This window comes from Botrytis byssoidea, assembly GCF_014898295.1.
Source record: "Botrytis byssoidea strain MUCL 94 chromosome Unknown BBYS_013, whole genome shotgun sequence".
Taxonomy (NCBI): Eukaryota; Fungi; Ascomycota; class Leotiomycetes; order Helotiales; family Sclerotiniaceae; genus Botrytis; species Botrytis byssoidea.
In genome coordinates, this window is record NW_024065854.1 from 672,413 (window position 1) to 693,043 (window position 20,631).

Consider the following 20,631-nt stretch of genomic DNA (forward strand, 5'->3'; position numbering starts at 1 on the left):
TACTAGGTACTAGGTATGTTTCGTTTCGGTCTTCATCTCCACTAATAATAAATCCTGCGACCGTGCGGATTATTGTATACATTTTTACATCATCATTCTTTACATTTCACAATTCACGCCGCACTCAACAGACAGAAGAGAAGAGTCGAGAAAACATATTTATTTCTGTGTCCTCTTTCCTTGCCGGTATGTATGCAATAGCAGAGTAACATCGACCAAACTATTCAAGCCCCCATTCTAGATCGACGTCTGCCAGCCACTACAATGGAAAACCAACATCTAGTGTCGTTGGTATCATTCGACCTTCGACAAATCCGTCGAGCGTTGCAGTAAAGACTGATGGTGTTGCAAAACTCATTCATTGTAGGAGTGGGGGAGACCGATCAATTAATATGAATTGTAGGAATTGTTCATCTCGTCCACAGTGCCTTCTTACAAAGCCTCGACCCCAAAATCTCCTTCATAAAACCTCACTATCTTTCACTTTTTTACCCTTCGTTGGAATCATTTGGTGTCCTTATCTCACACATAGTAAATGAGTAGGAGACGAAGGAAGTGGCGTGATCCCACGACGTTTCAAGGGTTCGAACTGGTACAAATTGGTACCCATTGGAATCATTATCAAATCTTCCATGCATTTGAGTAACGAATGCTGTGCTTGCACGTAGTACTACTCTTTCTGGTGTTTTGCATTATGATGCATTCAATACGGATTCGAAGTCGAAATACCAACAAATCATTGTGTACATGTACAGTGTATAGTTCATTGTTGGCAGTGTAAAAAAAAACAATTGAAATCTACTTTGGTGTTGCTATGCAAGCTGATGTATACGATGGGCCCCTGCAGTGCAGTCATCCTTTAGCTGCGCTTTAGCTGCGCTTTAGCTGCGCCTTACCTCAAAGTGAGATTCTTACTTTAATTGGTAGCTTCCATTGACACGAGAGTCTTACATACCGCAATTATTCTAGAATTTCAATGTCACATTGTCAAGGGATTGAACCTGTGTTTGAGGACTAGATGTAATCTCGACATGATCAAGTCAAGGTAACCTAAGCTTGACATGGAGGCTTATGTATCTCCCAGCTTCACGGGAGGGCTGAGTGCCAATCGCTAGAAAAATGCTGGAAAACTCTATCAGTCTCGATTATTACACATATAGGACGGACAGAATCCTTCGTGATGGCCTGTTCTGCAAAATTGCTTTCAGTCATATTCATCTTGTGAATCCTGCTTTCTAATCTTTAGATCGGCCGTAGTTACCTACCTGTGGCCACAGGTTCTTCCTAATATCTCACCCTCTAGATTATCGATGAATATACAACTCTGAGCACTTAGATATGGCGAGTTCCTTACGACTTTCGAGGCGAAGACATTGTTCTAGCTCATTATTATCTTTCTGGGATGGACAATTGACTGGCTCGATGTCCGTGATACTGGTCATTCTACTATGTTTGGTACAGCCATCGTGGCAACAGAAAGATCCTTTGAACGACTTTTGTAGGAGATGGGGACATCAAACGACTGTCATTGATCGACAATTACTTATTGATGGCGGAATGCTCGATTGGAATCCATTGTCGCAAAATCCAGCTAATTACTCTAGTAAGTTATCATCAGCAAAAAGACATTATTGAACCATGAACAACACAACTGATGGTACGATAGACTCTTGGCTTTTATATAATGATCTCGACACAAGTCCATCAGGGCCGGGAATGCCTCAGTTACACGCCAATCTTTCAAAGAATGCATCGATCCCGAATGTGAGTGGTGGTGTACTTTGGGGAGATGAGGTCAACAAGAGATTCTATCTTTTTGGCGGCGACAACTTCGGCAGTTCGCCAAGTGCACCCAACCTTTATTCATACGACCTGCTATACAATCAATGGGAAAATTTTGGTTCGCCTAACAACGGTGTTACGAGCGTTTCGTATGGCATGGGAGTTGGTATTTCCGATCTAGGGCAAGGTTATATGCTTGGCGGATGGCAAAGCAATGCTTCGATTCAGGGATGGACTGGACCGCCTCTCGCAACAAGCGGCTTGATCAAGTATGATTATCAGAGTGGAACGTGGACAAACAATACTGGACCAGATCAGATTGGAAGAGCAGAGGGTGCCATGGTGTATCTCCCGGCGAGTCGTACCGGAATTCTCGTCTACTTTGGAGGTATACAAACGCCATACAACAATGAGACAATAATAGCATCACCGATGAACCAGATCCATATTTACGACATCCAAAGTTCTATATGGTACACTCAGAACGCAACCGGTGATATTCCTGGAGACAGGAGGAGATTTTGCGCAGGTGCTACTTGGGCGCCTGACCAGTCATCATACAACATGTAAGTATTATATCGTCACGTTTTTCATGGCAATTTACTAATATTTTAAGCTATATCTATGGAGGTGCAGGCTTTGGAGCGAACTCTTCAGGATACGATGATCTCTATATTCTCAGTCTTCCTTCCTTCACCTGGATTAAGTGGTGGGAAAATGCTCCAAGTTCTGCGAGACCACATAATATGTTGAGCTGTAACGTGGTTAATAGAGCTCAAATGCTCATCGTGGGTGGATCGTTTCCGAAAGATCAGTCTAATTGCGATAGTTCACCTTCTTGGGGAACGCATAATGTCAATCTCAACGAACCAGCCCCAGGTCAGGCTTCATTCAATCCATGGAATACCTATCAACCGGATCTTACCTCATACGCCGTACCTTCAGCTATAATCTCTGTCATTGGTGGATCGTACGTATTGATATTCTGAAAGCTGAGATGAAATGCTGAAAATTACATAGTCCTACAGGTGGCGCAACCATGCAAGCTCCTGCTACTGGTTTTCAAAACGGCGATCTGAGAACATACTTTGCGCAAAAAGCATCTGCCGTGAACCGTACACCCACTAGAGCAATTACCACTGCAACTGCTTCTTCAACATCTAACCCCTCTGGAAACAAGTTGGGCCCTGGTGCAATTGCTGGAATTGTTGTAGGAGTAGTCGTTGTAATTGTCGGTCTTCTCGTTGCAGGCTTCTGCATCTTTCGTATCCGTAAAAGTCGTGCTCATATACCAGACGTTTCTGCGCCTATTGTACCTGCATATACCCCTGGGAACGCAACCAAAATGTACCCACAACGACCCGATCGTAGTTACGATCCCCAAAATCCACACATTGCGCAACAGCGGAATACGTCAGCATACCAAGTACTCCCTTCGCATGCTCCTGATCCAGTCGAGCTATCCGGGACCAACTCGAGTTTAGGAAACTACACAACAGTTAATGCCGATGGTAATTCGATATATAGTCCAAATCCAGATGGTGTACCTCCATACACAAATACCTGGCACCACCCAAATTTACCACCTCAGGATCGGAAGAGTTTTAGTCCTACATCTCAACATAATCAATTTTCACCGGTGGCAACGGAATTGGACGGCGAAAGTGCTATATTTTCCGCATCTCCCACACCAACGTATTCAACATTAGGAAGAATGACCTCGAAAAAGATAACCCCAATACACGAGACATATTATTCTTCTTGATAATTCATTTTGCTATCTTCGGTCTCAGTCTTATATCACTTTTTTCTTAGCGAGCGTGTGATGGGTCTGTACATACATGAGTTTTGGCGTTTTCAAATGAGGATGTGTTGAGGAGGAATATTATTACTTACTTATTACTACGGACGCCTAATTTCCCGTTCGTCTATTTTCTGGATGTTATATATCGATTTGCCAACGCGGTTGGATGGATTTAGTTGAAATTAAAGCTACGATATTTTTGAGACTTTATTGTGTTCGTGCTCTGTGCCTTTGTTCTTTAAGCCACATGGCAAATTGATCCCCAAAGTTGTGTTGGTTGGTTATCTACATGATTCTGCCTTACTATAATATAGCTTTGATCAGCGCTTAGAACTTTTCTTCCGATCTAGATCTAGATGTCAAGGATTCTGCGCTTAAGCCAAGACCAATCCTCCACGTTTGTCACTTATGTAATTTCCCAAGAAGTACAACATCATTCCGATCCAAAACCACGATGAAGGTTCTTGAAGATTCAAACTTGTCGTTGAACGGCATGTTTTCGTTGGAATTCAGTGATAATGGGCGTTCTTTGTATGCGCGAGATGAAATCCTGTGTTGCCATGTACGGCCGATTTCCGATGTACGTAGGTAGTACTTGGTATACAATAAGTAGTACTAATGGAGGTTGTCTTCTTTTCAAAATACCCCTCAATTTACAACTTTTTTTCTCAGATTTCTTAGGAATAAGTGACTGATACTTCTGCGCTGAAACTCTATTTGTGAGCATCTGTCGCCTTATTTATGCATAGCTTTAGCTTTCCGGAATTCATTCTTATATAAAATTATCGTGAAACTATTCTACAATGTCATACACGTTCATCGTTCTCTGCATCATCGCTCTCGAAATACTCAGGAGACTATGCATTTCCATTTACACTGCATTCTTCACGCCGCTCTCCAAAGTTCCTGGTCCCTTGAGTCTCAAATTATGCGGCAGTATATGGCTATATCATACCTTGCGGGGAGAAACGATGAACATCGCCCCGAAACTTTTCAAAAAATATGGTGATGTTGTGAGGATTGGTAGATCTTTCTTCTCACATTTCACGAGGTATGGGCGTTAATAATGAACAGGTCCAAATGAAATAATGGTCTCTTCAAAATCCGCCATCCAGAAAATCGTAGTCGAAGACGATTTTAGGAAAAGTCCCCTCTATACTCTTACCCAGGAAGATCAACATGTGAGTAATTTGTTTACGGAGACGGATACTAGGGTTTATAAACAGAAGGTATGTATCCTCTTCCCCCCATTTGCTATCTTGATTCCAATTAGAATCGATAGTATAGAGGCTAATGACATTTATTAGAGGAGACCTTTGTCCGCCGGATTCTCCATCTCTTTCTTAAATGCAATGGAACCACTCATGAAATCCTGTGTTGATTTCATGGTCGAGGTATTAGAATCGAGATGTATTACGGATATCGAGAGTGAGGATGGCAGGGCTGTAGTTGACATGTTTTCCATGCTTGGGAATCTAACAATGGACGTAATGTCTGCGACTCTCTTTGGTGGATCATTTGGTCTTGTCATCAACGAAGATCCACATGTGAAAAACTTGTTCCTCGATCGTCTACGTAGGGTGTATATTGATGTCGTCCTGCCATTCGTCAAATATATCCCTCTTATACCAAGTCCTGTTCAGGAGATGGATCGCATGATTGATGGGATTATCAAGACGAGACGGGCAGAGATGGGTAGGGGGAAAGGGTTGGGAGAAGACAAAGCAAGAGAGAAGAAGGATTTGTTACAAATTTTTTTGGATGCGAATGAAAGTGATCCGAAGGGATTTACTGACAAACATTTAATGGAGGAAATGAGGCTATTCATGTATTATCCTCTTCCAATCCCACACAAGAAAAATGACTAACCTCCTACAGGATCGCCGGCAGCGACACAACGGGCACAACTTGCACCTTTACACTTCTTCTTCTTCTCAAAAATCCTTCTAAACTACAACTCCTTACACAAGAGATCCTCTCCGCGTTCCCATCCAAGTACGATATCATCACCTTTGCAAATACACAAGAATTGCCATATCTAAATGCTGCGATTAATGAGAGTATGAGACTCATGCCGATAGTCGTTTCAGGATTGCCCAGATATACTAGTGAGACGAATTGGATTGATGGGTTTGAGATTCCTGCTCATGTATGTCTTTAATCCATCCCCTCCCTCCAATTTTCTTCATGTATCTTTATTATCCCCCAGAACTTTTAAATGGCAATGAAAGCACAACGGGAAAGAGATAACGCTGACACATAAAATCAGGTGACAACCTACGCTTTCCCCAACATGCTTCAAGTCGACCCACGCATCTGGCCTGACGCTGATTCATACATTCCCGAGCGCTGGCTCGACGATTACAAAGGTGTACCTGTGGATAAGAAAGCATTTCTGCCGTTTTCGGGCGGAGTAAGAAATTGTATTGGACAGCAGTGAGTTTTCCCTCTTCTTGTTATCCCACCTCGGGATTCCGATCAAAAGATGAAAACTAACAGGGGAATCTATAGATTTGCACTTCGCGAGATCCGTCTCATCCTCGCTACGGTGATTAGAAGATTCGAATTAGATTTGGTACCGGGACAAAGTCACGAATTGAGAGTTCATGCGGTGCCGTATTTTAAGGAGGGGAAGTATTTGATGGGGGTGAGGGTTAGGAAAGAGTAGATGACGGAGACAGTTGTGATGAGATGATATGCTTGGAGTTTTCTGGTCTGAGTATTCATACATAGCGTGGTGGATAATAAATTGGAATGAGATCTTGGTGAAGAGGGTATTGGTAGGTGGCTGGAATGGATAGTCTTTACGAGTACCTGAATTAGACGGATATCCTATTTTCTATACAAAGTTTATTGATTATCATCATTATCGTGGCTAGGCATTTGATAATCAGCTCTTCAAAGGTCTAACTAGTTCCTAATGGGAAAAAGTGAATATCCCCGGAAAGTATCACGAATCAAACTCGATCACATTGCAGTTGCTTATACATATATAGGTAACCGATATCCCTACTACGTGCACGACCCTACTATATGCACACTTTTTTTATATCAAAACAAAAATCAATTTAAAATTTAAAAATCATTATAATAATATAAAATTTAATTCAATAATTAATTAATATTATTAATTTCAATTTATAAGGATTTCGAATTATTAAATTAAGAATTGATTGAATAATTAAATAAAGAGAATATAGAATCTTGATATATAATTTCTTAATAAATAATATATTAGAATCTATTTATAGAATTATAATAAATTTTTATAGATTTTTTGATATTAATAATATTATAAAAAAATCAAAAAAATCAAAAAAGTAAAAAGAATTAAATTTAATATAGATTCTTAGATTTTTCTAATGATTTATAATATTTTTAGAAAAGTTAAAAATATTTTTTAAAATGAATTTAAGTTTTATATTTAATATTAAAGATTTAAAAAGTAAGTTTTTAAAAAAGGGATTATATTAAATATTAAAATATATAGAGTTTTGATTAATAAAAGAAAATTATTTAAAAAATATCTTTTATTTTTGAAATTTTATTTTTAAAATTATCTAAATCTTAATTCTATTATATATAATAAGATTCTAATTATATAAAAAATTCTTTAAAAAGAATTTTTTTTTCAATTCAAAATATTATTAATTCATTTTTAAAAAAATTATTTTGAATAAAAATTGATTTAATATTAATTAATAATTTAATTTTCGAAATTTAAATTTTTTTTATTAAATCAAAATCTGATCAATATAGTTTCATTCTTTAATAATTGATTAAAAACTATATAACAAAAAAGTTTAAGATTGAAATTTCTTAAAAAAATTAATAAATACTTATATTATATTTATTATTAGATTAAATCAAATTCCTAATAAGTTTTTATAAATCTTTATTTAAATTTAATATTAATAAATTATAGATTTTAATATATTTATATTTTTTTTAAAGATTATTGTTATTATATAACTTAAAAATAGAATAAAATATTATAAATTCATTATTCTATTAATAATTAATTATTAAAATATTTTTTATAAAATATATTAGAATTTAATATTAATATAATTTCAAATTTTCGATAAAAAACTTTAGTTTTTTTTCAAATATCTTATATTATAATATATAGAACTTCATAATTTCATTAAAAAAAACTTATATTTTTAATTATATTATAAAATATATTAATAAATAAATAATTTTTTTTATAAAAATTAATATCTTATTTATCATTATTATTATTATAATTTTTGAGATTTTTAATTTTTTTATTTCAAAATATTATATAAGTTTATTTCAATTATCTCAATTTTGAATTTCAAATTATAATATCGCTTTTTCAATTTTTAATTCAATTTTCTATATAAATAATAAAAGTGTGCACATAGTAGGGTCGTGCACGTAGCAGGGATATCGGTTACTTGTATATTTGTCTTTGATCATTATTAGGCATCTAAAGGAAGCTGATAACTTATATAGAAAGGCGCTAGTGCTTCGCTAGCTAGTGCAATGCCCTCTATGATCACATGATTGATATCCCGACAGTTGGAAATCTGTCGACCGTCAGGTCTGAAGGCGGAGCTTCAGGATTGGATCGGTGCTTATCTTTCGTTCCTAGATGTCCACATTCAATCCCACATTGTCAATGACGGCGATAGATCTACCCTGCTATGCAGCATCCTATGGCAAGATAATTGTAATCCACGACCGAAACCCCCAATTTTGAGCTCTCTTTGCCAGTTGAAATCGAAACTCATGGTATAGGTGACCAACGATATTATCCATATATTCAGAACCAATCGCCCTGCTCCAGTGCAGAGTGGTATTTGCAAAGGAGGCTACTTTATTCTCGTAAGCCTCCAACGTAATTTCACCGGAAAGTTATTTCGAGAGAAGTAAGCAGTGCAATACACGCTGATTTGTGCTCTGTGCTGCATGTGGTCGAAAGATTGCATACGCATCTCCAACCAAGAATAGCTTACCCTCGAAACATGATGCTTTCGTCGAGATGCAATCACAAATTCCTGTGACAAACGGCGTTTCGATCTTGTTTACTAACTCTTTGATGGGAAGGGAAGTTTGCACTGCCGTAGGCTTGCTTTCGTGCCCAGATACTTGGACGGACTTTACCAAATGGCACGGTTCTCTGGTGTTGTTTCCCATCAATATAAGTCATTATAGAAAGATCTCAGGAGAGTCTTTGTGACAAGTATCGTACCAAACAAGAATCGCGTGTCTTTCTCCCGGTTTGATATCGCCATCATCTCCTGGGATCAAATATCTATTCTTATTTTAGCAGAGCTTTCACATCATATATATTATGAAAGGAGCTTACACTACAATGTAGTGCCGATCAGCATGGTAACGGATGCATCTATCAAAGAGAAAGTTTATAGTTCCCTTAGAAACAGCACTTTCTGGCACTATACCTCGCCAGGTAAGAAACCCGGCGTATTGGGTCTTCAAATTTGGAAATACAATATTTCTGGTGACTGAGCCCGTACCATCTGCAGCAATAACAAGATCGGGATGAAGAACCTCGTTCTTTTCAGTTTGAACACCCTCGTAGGTGACACTGAGCTCACCCTCCTTATTGTAAGAGACGTCGGTGACTCGTTTTTCCACGTCATAAAAAACTACCTGTCCCTCTTCTAGAAGGCTAGGAGGAGGTTTTGGAACGTACTCATATTTTAACCCATCGAAATTTGCCCTCAAACGGTAATAAAATGTTTTCCAGTTAGTGAGTTTGGACGGGATAGAACGGCTTTCCATTACATTGAGCTCAGCGTCAACTACCTCTAGTTTAGAAGCGGTAACAAAGTGTGGGCGATCTTTGATCTTGTCATATCTCTTCAAAGGTTCCTGGCCGTGGATACCTGTACTCATCCCAGCTGCCTGACTTTCTTGAATGGAGGTTGGTATCGTTCAAGAATGTGGACGTTATGAGAAAGCTGCTTGAACATCACGCTATACATTAAACCAGCTAGTGAGCCTTCAATCTGGGAGAAATCAAAGTCAATTCGACAGAGCATTTTTCGACGGGTGGTGGGGATTACTCACAATAACTAACTGCATTTAGTTGGTATTTGGCCATGGTTGCAATGATATATGAATATTGAAGGATAATGTTTAAGAATAAACACCTAGATTCTCCAGCATCAAAGGGTTAAGAAAGATGTGTATGATGTTCGAATATTTGTTCGTTCCTTAACGAGGAACAAGCAACGCGGAACCATGGTTCCGGTCGCCACTGAGCGTCTCCGTCTTACTGCATGAATTATTGAGGCTTTTTGTGAAGTAATTCACTCAAGTAGCAAGCATAATGTTCTTCGGCCGCTTGCGTGTATGATCCTACACAGCAGGTGTTTTGTCTTGGATTGTGATATGTTAAGAATTTATGAAACTATTCTTATCAGGGTAGAAATGAGCCACACCCATGAAAGGCGGACGGGTCTACCGACTAAACTGCCAAGTGAGTTAATTGATCCATGGATCTTATTAATTAGTTAGCGACATGATGGGTGTTACACATTCATAGCACGATACAGACTTAGTAGTGAGAACGACAGTAAAGGCCGAGTAAGCTAAGCATAATGATTCGACTATGGCATAAACTATCCAATAAGTAGGCTCATAAGCCCTAGAAAACGAATTAAAACGTGGGAATTTAATATTTAGCACACCTTCCAATGTTCCGGACTTCGGAGAGTATCGAAAGGCTGATTGCAAGATTGTTCCGCAGCCGCAAAGTCGGAAACAGGGCTTTGCCGCGACTTCTCGGCCTTGGCTGGTGAAGCGACAACATCCCACTGGACTAGACCAGAGACACAGGCTATCTGATTTGAACATTCTTGCTACTTCTATGTTATTGCGCCTGTACCGTTCAATATTAAGTTTTCAATTCTGACGAAAAGTGATTACGCGCTATAATGTCTGAAACTTGACCCAAATGGTCTTTGACACACCTTAAGCAAGAGTGTTTTGCTGTACTTGTACGAAAGACGAACTCTCAAACCGAACTTCCACTCTGTCTTCTCAAGAGCTTCTCTGTAATCCTCAATGTAAAGGAGTCAAAGGTAGCCCTCAACATTCGAAGACTGCCCTCTACCATCAGAGAGCGATGTCGATGCAGCAATGAACTGATGGCTCTAATACCGGGCCAAATGAAGGGTTTCAACAGGGACATCATAACTTCGATCCAAAGTCATAGAACTCACTCAGACTCTTTACTGGAGTTGTAGCCGCTGAGAGGCGTAGACTTGCCTTCCATGCTCTGACATCTTCAATCTTAACGGGAATTTTCACGCTGGACACTGAAGCCTCATGGTCATGGACTGCTATAATTTCTTGCTCTGCATTGAAAGTTGAAACTTTAATATTATTTTCAGCGGCGGCTGTGTTCTTTGCTGCTGCAGAAACTCCAGTAGATGCCTGTGCAATAAGATGTATAGACAGCTTCGCGCCAGTTGGAGAATAGGGATGGATGTACTGGTTGAAAAATTCGAGTATGTCGTTCTTTGTAAGTGCTTCAATGTTTTCGGCGTCACAGTAGACTGTTAAGGTTTGGTCGATCAAGTTAGTCTATGTACAGGAACACAAATAACGTGTGCAAATTGTGTGGATTGGAAGGATTTGGAAAGTAGCAAACGTACCTTGCTCAAAGTCAAACACCTCACTTGTAATATGATTCCAAAAACGCAACGCTTCTTGGCCCAAATTCTTCAATTTCTCCAAGCGTTTGTTTACCAGACCGATTTTAAGTTCCTCCAACGTCTCGTTGGTCATTGCGCGTAAAGTCTGCTCAAGCTTCATCAAAAATGCATCGCAACGCTCTTCGAGATACTTGCAATCCCTCTCGCTCTGTACGAGGATACACCATGTGCCGACAGCCGCATAGACGCTTGCCTCCGAATTGATGATATACCCGAGCTGCTCTTTTGTACGAAGTGTGTTAAAGCACGGCTCATTGGCAATCTGGGCAAAAAGTAGCAACTTGGCTCGTTGTACACGATCCGAGATAGAGCCGACCGAGATGATATACTCGAGACAATGATTGACGTTATCCGGGTTCTTTAGTACTCGCTCGTATAGGTAGTTTACACCACTTGGCAACGCAATCGCGCGGCGTGGCGGCCACTGAGCTTCTGGTAACCGATGTGGGTGGAGTTTTGATTGCACAAGTTCTGCAATGCTTAGCGCTTCTTCTCTATACGAGTTACCATGGACGAGAAGCTCAATGTGCATCTGTCGCAGCAGTTCGTGAGAGTATGAGCGCAGATCCTCGGCTGTCACTGCCTGAAGCTCCTCGAGCATTTCAAAGGGAGCCCAAGATCTTTCGCTGATCAACATGCGCGAGAAGGCATTGATTTGTCGGTAAGGTTCCCTGTAGTCAAATTTTTTATACATTTTTCTCGCCTTCTCCTTTACGACGTTGAAGCGCTCTTTCTTGATATTCAAATCTCGTACTCCCAATAATAATTTCTCCAAAAGCACGAGCATCTTGTCGTTGAAACCGTCTATTTCTATATTTAATCCATGTGCACTTTCGGATATACTATAGTTCAAACCAGCTATTTCTGCATTTTAAGTGTATTCCTTGAGGCTGTCTTCGACCAAATCAGCATATAAACGGGTCATGATGGTATTCATTGGAGTAACCGAGGCCACGGGCGACCGAAGAAAGAGTCTGATATTGGCTTTTGGTACCCAGAATTGATCGTCCTTTTTGAACCACACACGAATATCGTCGTCATGACGAATCAGCGTAGGATACCGAGCTGGGTCTGGGATATCATTCCGCTCAACCTCTAATCGTTGCGGAATAAACTCGTTCACAGCTGGCAAATGAACTCTAGAGAGCCTCTCTTTGATCGGCGCCCGAGATGTGGCCCAGAGTTCTTGCATGAAATCCTCGGGAATTTTTTCGAGCTTGTATTTATTCTCGTACCATTGTTCAGTTACGTTCCAATCTCCCGGAAACTGCTGATCCACAACAAAGAATCGAAAGTTATCGGGGCGCAGATGGGATAGGCCGCGCTCAATGTTTTCCGGATCAAACTTGCGAATGAGGGAAGTACTAAGCAAATGTTCGCGTGGTATACAAGCTTCCTGCATGGCCTGGGCTAGACCACTCACAGTTCGGGATGGAGGGAGTTTCTGCCTGAATTTGAATTCCACCTCTGCCAAGCGGCTCATTTCGTCTGAGATCCAAGTAAGTGGTGGGCTTTCTTTCAGCATAGCAATATATTGGAAAATGATTTTTATGACCTCCCGGTATTGCTGCATTCCATCTTCAGTGAGTCGAGTTTCAATACAAAAAATCACTGTGCCGGGACATTGAGCAGTAGCTTCGGCAGACAAATAGTCCGCAAGACCTAGCTCCTTCAGATAAGCAAGGGCACTGCCAGGGCCCTCATGCCCAATCAAGTGTTCCAGATACCGACTGGGATGGGAGTCAAAGAGTTCTTCTTCGTCGGGGTACGTGAAATGAATGTTTAAAAGTCTCAGCTCCATCACCGGCTTTACAAAAATTTGAGTCATGAGCTCCGGCTCATCTAGGACTGGTATACCATCCCACCTCAAACGGTGGAGATTCTTGTTTGGTACGTTCGAGAAGAGCTCTTGGACCCAGCTCTCTAATTCCTGCAGTGGCTCTCTACCCAGAACTACGAGCTTCATACTGTTGGCCGAATAGTACGCCTTGTAGTAAAACTCAATGAAGCGCTTCCGAACATTGACGCCCCGCGAAACTGGAATCTCATGCAAGCACTGATAATTACCAGCTGCGAAATTGTTCATGGGATGTTGATCACTTGAAGTGCTACGACTCAGTTGCATAAGCCGCCACGCGTCGCTTTGAAGATTTTTCTTGTACTCTGAATCTACGGCGCGAAGCTCGCGGTCCAGAGTATCCGCGAGAAAGAGTGGCTGGATGAAGAATTGCGAAAAACGATCAAGAGCGCCATACAGAGGAGCTTTGTCTTTGGCGATTGGAATATTGGATCGCTTTACAGTTATGGATGAGCCCGGAATATTAGACGTTGAGCTCGCGGATAGTTCAAATAGTAATTGGTTGATGTCGTGTTACCGCCATACTTGGTCAGATACGTGCTATATTCGTTCATCAGTGTCTGGATCGTGGATCAAAAGGATCTCTAATTGATTGGGCAATTGAATCACCCGGTATAATCGATTGTCCAACAGCGGTTTCTCCATTCTGTCCGATAAATACTCAACGGAGCTGGAATAAAGTGCTTCTCTCATGGTCTACTCCGTCTTGATAGCGTATATTTTCCTTGATATCTCTCTTATGACCAAGTGTAATAGCGAACCAAATGCGTTAGCATTGAAAGCTGTAATTTCTAGAGTATGCTTTCTGCTAGCGAAGATACAGAAACCTAACGACGAGGGCGATGATAAGTTTGAAGGTTTCAATAACCACGAAAATTTAGCGGCTTCGTCAATGAAGTTCACAGAGAGACGAGAAGAGAAATGAGGTTCGTACAGTGACAGATTGAATGTTGCGTAGAAGCAACACAGTTATAAAATGCAGTCCAGCAAAGAGATGACTTAGCTCAGTTTGGGAGTTCTCATTTCAGCACACGAGCTGATGACGAACTGATGACAAGGCGACACAGAAGTCATTCCCTAATCCATTCAAGCTTACAATCGGACCAGGGAAATCTCAAGAGAACCGGTACACACCGCACCTGTCCTTGTCAATTCCGGTCTAAAACTCGACGGATAACGGGTAGACTGTAGGGTCTTCTTGGGACAAATAGTGATAAACTTCAACTTCTTAGTGTAGATCGCTAGTTTTAGATATGGATCGTATAAATTTCACAATCGTAAAATCGCATAATCTAAGTATTTAACTGGTTAAAAACATTCAAACTACTTTATGAAAAAATGAAAAAATGCCATTTTTTTAACCCATTTTTTTCACTGACTTTTAAGTTTTTCTAAAAAGTAGTTATTTTTATTCTTTTCTTCTTATTAAATAATTCTATGAACTAATCAAATGCTTATATTATGCGATTATATGATTGTATGATTATATAATCGTATGACCTGTTTTAAAAACTAGCAATCTATATTAAGAAATCGAATTTTATTACTATTTGTCTCAAAAAGACGTTGTAGTAGACATTTCCGTTCACTGACTGATAAGAATCCTAGCTCAAGTGGTCGAGAATTTCTTTCGCAATAGATCGACAGTCGCCTATAGCTGCCTGTCTAGATAACAGACCCCTGTTTAGCGCAGTCACCTAGACTTTTTAAATGTTCTTCTAAAGCCCTAAGTCCCCCGCTTTATTTTGTAATGTTTGTTTTCCTGCTTGCTCTCTCAGCAGCTAAATAGACACAATTTGCGTACATTCCTCAATTGGTCGACACTAATGGCTTCTATGGATGTGATCCCAGTCCCCATCTTAGCTTCAGGTGAGCCGCAAAAATCGCTAAACAGTGGGCCTAATGCTGTGTTGGGAAGCGAGAATGAAAAGTTCGCAGAACAGTCATTGGAACTTCCCATCACAGGCAGCGATTCAGATGTAGTCCTCGTCGACTATGAGGAGAACGACCCAGAAAACCCATTGAATTGGTCGTCAACTCGAAAGTGGCTAATTGTGTCCGCTGTCTCGTGGATGGGTTTCGTCAGGTAAGCGTTTCTCCTCCTATAAATTTTTACATCTGTCGCCGTTGACTGACCGAATTAGTGTCTTTTCAACAATGACCATCACATCCACAGCACCACAGATCTTGGAGGAGTTTCATTCACACAGTTCGTTTGACCAGACATTGCTTGTCACGATTTGGGAACTTGGGGAAGGGATTGGTCCCTTTTTTATCGCACCGCTCTCTGAAAGGTTCGGCAGACTTCCCGTCTTCCACGTCGGGAATTTCCTCGCATTATGTTGCTTGGTCGCCACCGCTCTGAGTGTGAACATTCCCATGGTGATTGCGTTCCGATTCCTAACGGGCTGCTGCCTGTCAATTCTCACCCTTGGGCCCGCGATTGTCGGGGATATGTTCCACATGGAACACACTGGTGTGACCATGGCATTGGTCATGGGAACTCAGATGATAGCAGATTTCATCTCACCTGTCGCAGGATCGTATATCGCACAGGATCTGGGTTGGCGATGGTCGATTTGGCTAGCGGCCATTGTGCTCAGATTTTTTAGCTTTCTCTTACTGGTCGTGTACCGGAGACATACGCAGTCGTCATTTTGAAGCGTAAGGCAAAGCGGTTACAAAAGGAGAGCGCGGATGCCAAACAGAATCGTTCCAAACATCAGGCGCGCGTTGATGCAATCACCATTATCGAAAGCGTCATGAAGCCGTTGCACATCCTGATCCTCATGCTGACGACGAGTTACATGACAATAAAATACGCCTTAGTCTCATTGATTCTTGCCACAATCACGGAAACCATGGAATCAATGTACCCAAATGTCTTTTCTCGCGGATCCATTGGCCTCACATTTTTGAGTCTCGCCATCGGAAATACCATCGCCTTAATCTTCTACAGTCTCACTTCTGACCGCTGCATGATCCATCTGCGAAAAAAGAAGGGCGAATCATTCGAGCCGGAGTCGCGGCTAATACATCTACTCCTTGCTGCAATCATTCTTCCCATGGGCTTTCTCATCTACGGATGGTCATTGGAGTTTCACGTTCAGTATATTGTGCCACTCATCGTAACTACTGTTGCGGGTTTCAGCATGACACTTTCCACTATACCAATCGAAACATATGTGGTGGATGTTTACAAGATTCATGCAGCATCTGCTATAGGTGCTGGCGTGATCTTCCGCGCATTTGCAGGGGCTTTTCTCCCACTGATTGGCCCTCCTCTGTATCAAGGCATTGGGTATGGTTGGGGCAATAGTGTTCTAGCATTGATTGCAGCCTTGTTTATTCCACCGTTAGGCATGCTGATGAGATACGGAAACTGGTTTCGTAGCAGGGAACGATTTGGATCATCGGGACGGTAGATCGATTGTCATATACAGTAAAAGTGGTACGAAGGTAGTCATACTCACAGCCTGTGGTTTGGTAATTCGTAGGACGCATATATTAAATCACAGAGTAGGTAAGTCAGTCATGGAATTAATCATTCGCCAGGAATTAAGATTATAATATTATTCCACTTGCGTTCTGTATCAGTTTATGGCTATGTAAGACTATGAGATCTCAAGTGATCTCACAGTTAAAAGGGTGTAACTAGTTTGGATAAAAACCTGGTCATTAGTGGGAACAGTAGGCATGGGATTTGTAAACAATATAAGGGGAAATATAGCCTCGTTGAAGCTTTTATATCATTAGCTTGTTTTCCTGAATAGACAAAATCTTTGTGCTTAGGCTGGATAGAGTATTTTAGCAGCTTTCCAGGTGTTACCTCATCAATACGATCACAAATCCAAACACTCTTGAATATTAATGACACCAATCACCAAAGAAGGAAGAGTGGAACTCGATAACTGTGATATTCACTCAATGTAGAATTAAGACCCTCGATCAAAAATATAGGTATTCTCGTTCTCAGTCGACTCAAAATACGCCTTCTACACTTGACAATGAACCAGTCATATGTCCTTGATATTTCCTATCTATCTATCTACTACTACCTCCTTATCAAAAACAACTTCTGGGTATCTGGAATAAAGCATGATACGGCAGCGACCGGACCGGATATTGCGAATTCTGCGTTGTCATTATTCGAACAGGGCGTCTACATGGACGAAGTCATCTACTGTGATCGCCAATGCGTATCGTATGATCATAAACTGCATCACAGTGTAACAATTCAACCGAGCTTACCAGACCGATCCGAAAGTAGGTGATCAGACTCCGATCTCCAGCGTACTCAGCCATGTCACGTAGGTGATAGTTTCTATTTGCATCAGATCTACCTTGCGAACGCAAGCTGCAACTGCAGCTGCGATGAAAAACCTAGGTATGGGCGAGAAGGTAGTACTCTAATTTCAGGCTTCGGCTCTATTAGTTGGGGTATAAGTCACAGATGTGCAGAATTCTGAGAACTATGGCGACGTAAAAGGAATCTGTACAATTTGTTTTATTGATTTATTGATCTATAAGACGAGAAGATCTGCAAGAAGGTGCACCTAGATATGCAGGTTAGAGTTGGTTAGTGCCTTCTTTTTCTCCTTCCTCTTTTCTTCAACCTCCCTAGTATTTTTTTCCTCTTAATTGAGAAATAGTTAGTATTGAAGTTCGGCCGATTGGTTTGTCTAGTACGAGCCGCAGGTGCTTCGAAGCTTATGGAGGTATTGGCCATGTAGTGGAATATGTCCATGCGCGAAAGCTATATTAGGAAATAGTCCGATTGGTTCATGTGTATCGAGCTACAGGCAGATAGATACGCAGAAACTAGTTTCCGTTGTCTCCCTTTAACCGCTGAATGCGCTAAGCAGGGTTATCATCCCCCGAATCATACATGTTTCTTCATCCGCATGGCGCGGTTGAGGGAATAAGCAATAGAGTAAATGGCCCTGTAGGGAATACCCCGGAAATAATAAAATTAAGCTTTTTCTAATTTTACGCCCTACGCCCGCATGAAAATCCCAACGTCAACCAACGCCACATGCGCAGTCTTATCATTCAATGACGTGTTCTAGCACAATAATACGACACGCAACCTTGTAGCTTAAAGAAAGATAGGATCGGTCGGTGCTGATAGATTTTAACTGAATTTAATTGAAGACTAGTAGTTCTTATGTGGTGCTATTCGATTTGAAGATTTCAACATTCCTGGTAAATTGGTGGGGTGTAACCCCGGCTAAGGCTATATAAGATATCGCTTACTGACCGAGGGGCAGTAGATTGAGATGTCGACTATATCAGGGGGACAGAACTAAAAAAAAAACCCCTATATTCAAATGAAGAGTCTAGCACGACTGTAGCTAGATTCAGTAGCTAGCTTTATATCGATTGAGATTATGATTCTCATTATGTTTTGGTGGCTAGTTCCATGATACTGGATAATGCCAAGAATTCTTCTCTCGCTAGATGTCTCGTTACAGGCCTATTGGAACATAAAGAACTGAGACTATAGAGGCCGACGAAATTTCAGCTTAATACAGCCCGCAAGAGGCGAAGACGAGAACACATCTTCCTGTTCCACATTTTCTGTAAACTCCTCATCTAAATGAGTCTCATAACCTGTGTAGATAGTGACAAGAAGCTCTTTCATGGCTAGTTTCATTAGCATGTTCTCTGATGGAGTAGACATCGGGATAGTAAAGGATAAGACTTACCACGCATCGAGAAATGAGTTCCAATGCACACCCGTGCACCGCTTCCAAATGTCCAGATCCACTTCTGCATCTCCGCGAGCGTGGTCTCGTCAGCTGTAAGCCACCTCACAGGTTGCCATTCTTCCGGAGATGGAAAGGGAATGGGGTTAAAGTGGAGAGCCCATGCAGAAGAGCTGACGACAGTGCCACCAGGGATATCAAATTCTCCTGCGAGCTGACAGCCTGTATCCGGCACGACGCGAGGAAAAGGACCAGGTCAGGGTGCACGGGTTCGCATCGTCTCGGTCGAGCACTGGTAAGCTTGCGAGGCGATGGGCCAAGCTTTGGTCGCTAGGTTCGGCTAGAGTGAGGAGTTCTTCTCGGAGCGTCCGTTGCCAGTCCGGAGCTCGTGATAGCTCTCACATGGTATATGACAATAGTATTCCCAGTCCGATGTGGCTGGCTGAAAGATGGTCGTCGCACTCTACAGCGATGCGTGAAGCCATATCGTTAAGCGACATTTCGGGATCGGTGGCTTTGAAAAAATCGTAAAAATGGTCGTACAGACTCACAGTGGAAGAAGGCTTGGTGGGGTGTCTCCTGTATGAGTCTGTGATCACTCGCGTGATCCACGTTTCCCACCTGCCCCTAGCTTCAGCATCGGGTAGCACGTTGCCACCAAGTAAGCTTGTCAAAAAATTCATCGGCCCTTCAAGACTGGTTCGCACGTGAAGGTTTTTAGTTGTTGCTTTGGCCAAAGTTGTGAGGTCATTCTCAAAGCTTGGACCTTGTAGAGTATCAGTCGCATTCTCACTACCAAAGAGGAAGCCAGAGACAACGTCGAGCATTCAGCATTTAGCCTGCTGGTAGACATCGATAGCAGTACCGGTGCTTGCCCACATTGCCATTCTTTCTCTGAGGCGACTTGATACGCAAGAGATGGTACTGTCGAGGGTCTGAGAGTTGAGAATGTACGAATTGGAATAGGGATGTGCAAGCATTCGTCTACGCCTTCTGTGCTCGTCGTTACCTATCATCGTGACCATAAAGCCAGTCATGTACTGTATTAGATACTAAGTTGTCACATTTGACTCGTCAGTTACAAAATTTTTAGAAAACCTACTGATTAAACAATGCATGGTAGAATTTCACGTCTTTATCGAACTTTGCACTGTAAATTGTGCGAACTCCCTCATCGATGCAGTTTATACTCACATCACGGGGTCCAAGTCGAACGATTGGACCGAGACGACGATGGAGATGAATTCGGCTACGGTTTTCCAATTTTCGCCATCGGATAGACAGCAACCACAGGCGTGAATATGGAACAGAGCAATGGGCATTGGGGATGCCTTTTAAGCCCGAATCGTTGCTTTGATAGATTGATGCGATGATCCAGAACACTAGAAGAGCGAAGCCGACGAACACAGCTAGCATTTTCTTGAGAAAGACTAATCTTCACTAGGAAAAATAAACGTTGATTGTTCTAAGAAGAAGAAGTAGTAATAGCAGTAGTTGATTCTTTCAATAATTAGCTAGAGCGATTGGAAATGTCCAGTCCGTAGTACTTATGTGTCAAACTTGAAGTTCTTGTAACAACGCTCGTAATACTAGTACTTCTTGATTTCACCTGATTAAAAAAAACGTAGTTATTGCTCCGTGCAAGTTATTATTAACCTCTATTTGATAATATTCAGTAGTTTCATCCTTTCTATGCTACCCATCTAGGCAGGTGCTTGCTTCAATCATATTAGCTCGTTACTGACATAAAAAGAAAAATCAGTT

At 41.2% G+C, this 20,631-nt stretch overlaps 6 protein-coding genes across 6 annotated transcripts; 3 read left to right on the forward strand and 3 right to left on the reverse strand.

The window, feature by feature from the left end:
- Window positions 1-1,338: 1,338 nt before the first annotated feature.
- On the forward strand, window positions 1,339-3,547 carry EAE97_007004 (uncharacterized protein; the record flags this gene model as incomplete). Its single annotated transcript, XM_038877517.1, has 4 exons — window positions 1,339-1,603; window positions 1,667-2,348; window positions 2,399-2,752; window positions 2,803-3,547. The coding sequence occupies 4 exons, from the start codon at window positions 1,339-1,341 to the stop codon at window positions 3,545-3,547; spliced, it is 2,046 nt and encodes a 681-aa protein (XP_038731707.1).
- Window positions 3,548-4,317: 770 nt separating this feature from the next.
- Window positions 4,318-6,254, forward strand: EAE97_007005 (uncharacterized protein; the record flags this gene model as incomplete). Its single annotated transcript, XM_038877518.1, has 6 exons — window positions 4,318-4,609; window positions 4,661-4,815; window positions 4,894-5,414; window positions 5,465-5,735; window positions 5,856-6,022; window positions 6,098-6,254. Exons 1-6 carry the CDS (start codon window positions 4,390-4,392, stop codon window positions 6,252-6,254), a joined length of 1,491 nt encoding a protein of 496 aa, XP_038731708.1. The 5' UTR covers window positions 4,318-4,389.
- Window positions 6,255-8,764: 2,510 nt separating this feature from the next.
- On the reverse strand, window positions 8,765-13,387 carry EAE97_007006 (uncharacterized protein; the record flags this gene model as incomplete). Its single annotated transcript, XM_038877519.1, has 6 exons — window positions 8,765-8,870; window positions 8,925-9,484; window positions 10,273-10,403; window positions 10,807-11,142; window positions 11,242-12,165; window positions 12,220-13,387. The coding sequence occupies 6 exons, from the start codon at window positions 13,385-13,387 to the stop codon at window positions 8,765-8,767; spliced, it is 3,225 nt and encodes a 1,074-aa protein (XP_038731709.1).
- A 1,598-nt stretch (window positions 13,388-14,985) lies between these two features.
- Window positions 14,986-16,584, forward strand: EAE97_007007 (uncharacterized protein; the record flags this gene model as incomplete). The annotated part of the gene is given in 3 exon segments (XM_038877520.1): window positions 14,986-15,245; window positions 15,304-15,754; window positions 15,772-16,584. 3 exon segments carry the CDS (start codon window positions 14,986-14,988, stop codon window positions 16,582-16,584), a joined length of 1,524 nt encoding a protein of 507 aa, XP_038731710.1.
- Window positions 16,585-18,659: 2,075 nt separating this feature from the next.
- Window positions 18,660-19,694, reverse strand: EAE97_007008 (uncharacterized protein; the record flags this gene model as incomplete). The annotated part of the gene is made up of 3 exons (XM_038877521.1): window positions 18,660-18,805; window positions 18,868-19,081; window positions 19,419-19,694. The coding sequence occupies 3 exons, from the start codon at window positions 19,692-19,694 to the stop codon at window positions 18,660-18,662; spliced, it is 636 nt and encodes a 211-aa protein (XP_038731711.1).
- EAE97_007009 (uncharacterized protein) lies at window positions 19,695-20,283 on the reverse strand (the record flags this gene model as incomplete). Its single annotated transcript, XM_038877522.1, has 2 exons — window positions 19,695-19,907; window positions 19,999-20,283. The coding sequence occupies 2 exons, from the start codon at window positions 20,281-20,283 to the stop codon at window positions 19,695-19,697; spliced, it is 498 nt and encodes a 165-aa protein (XP_038731712.1).
- Window positions 20,284-20,631: the final 348 nt, after the last annotated feature.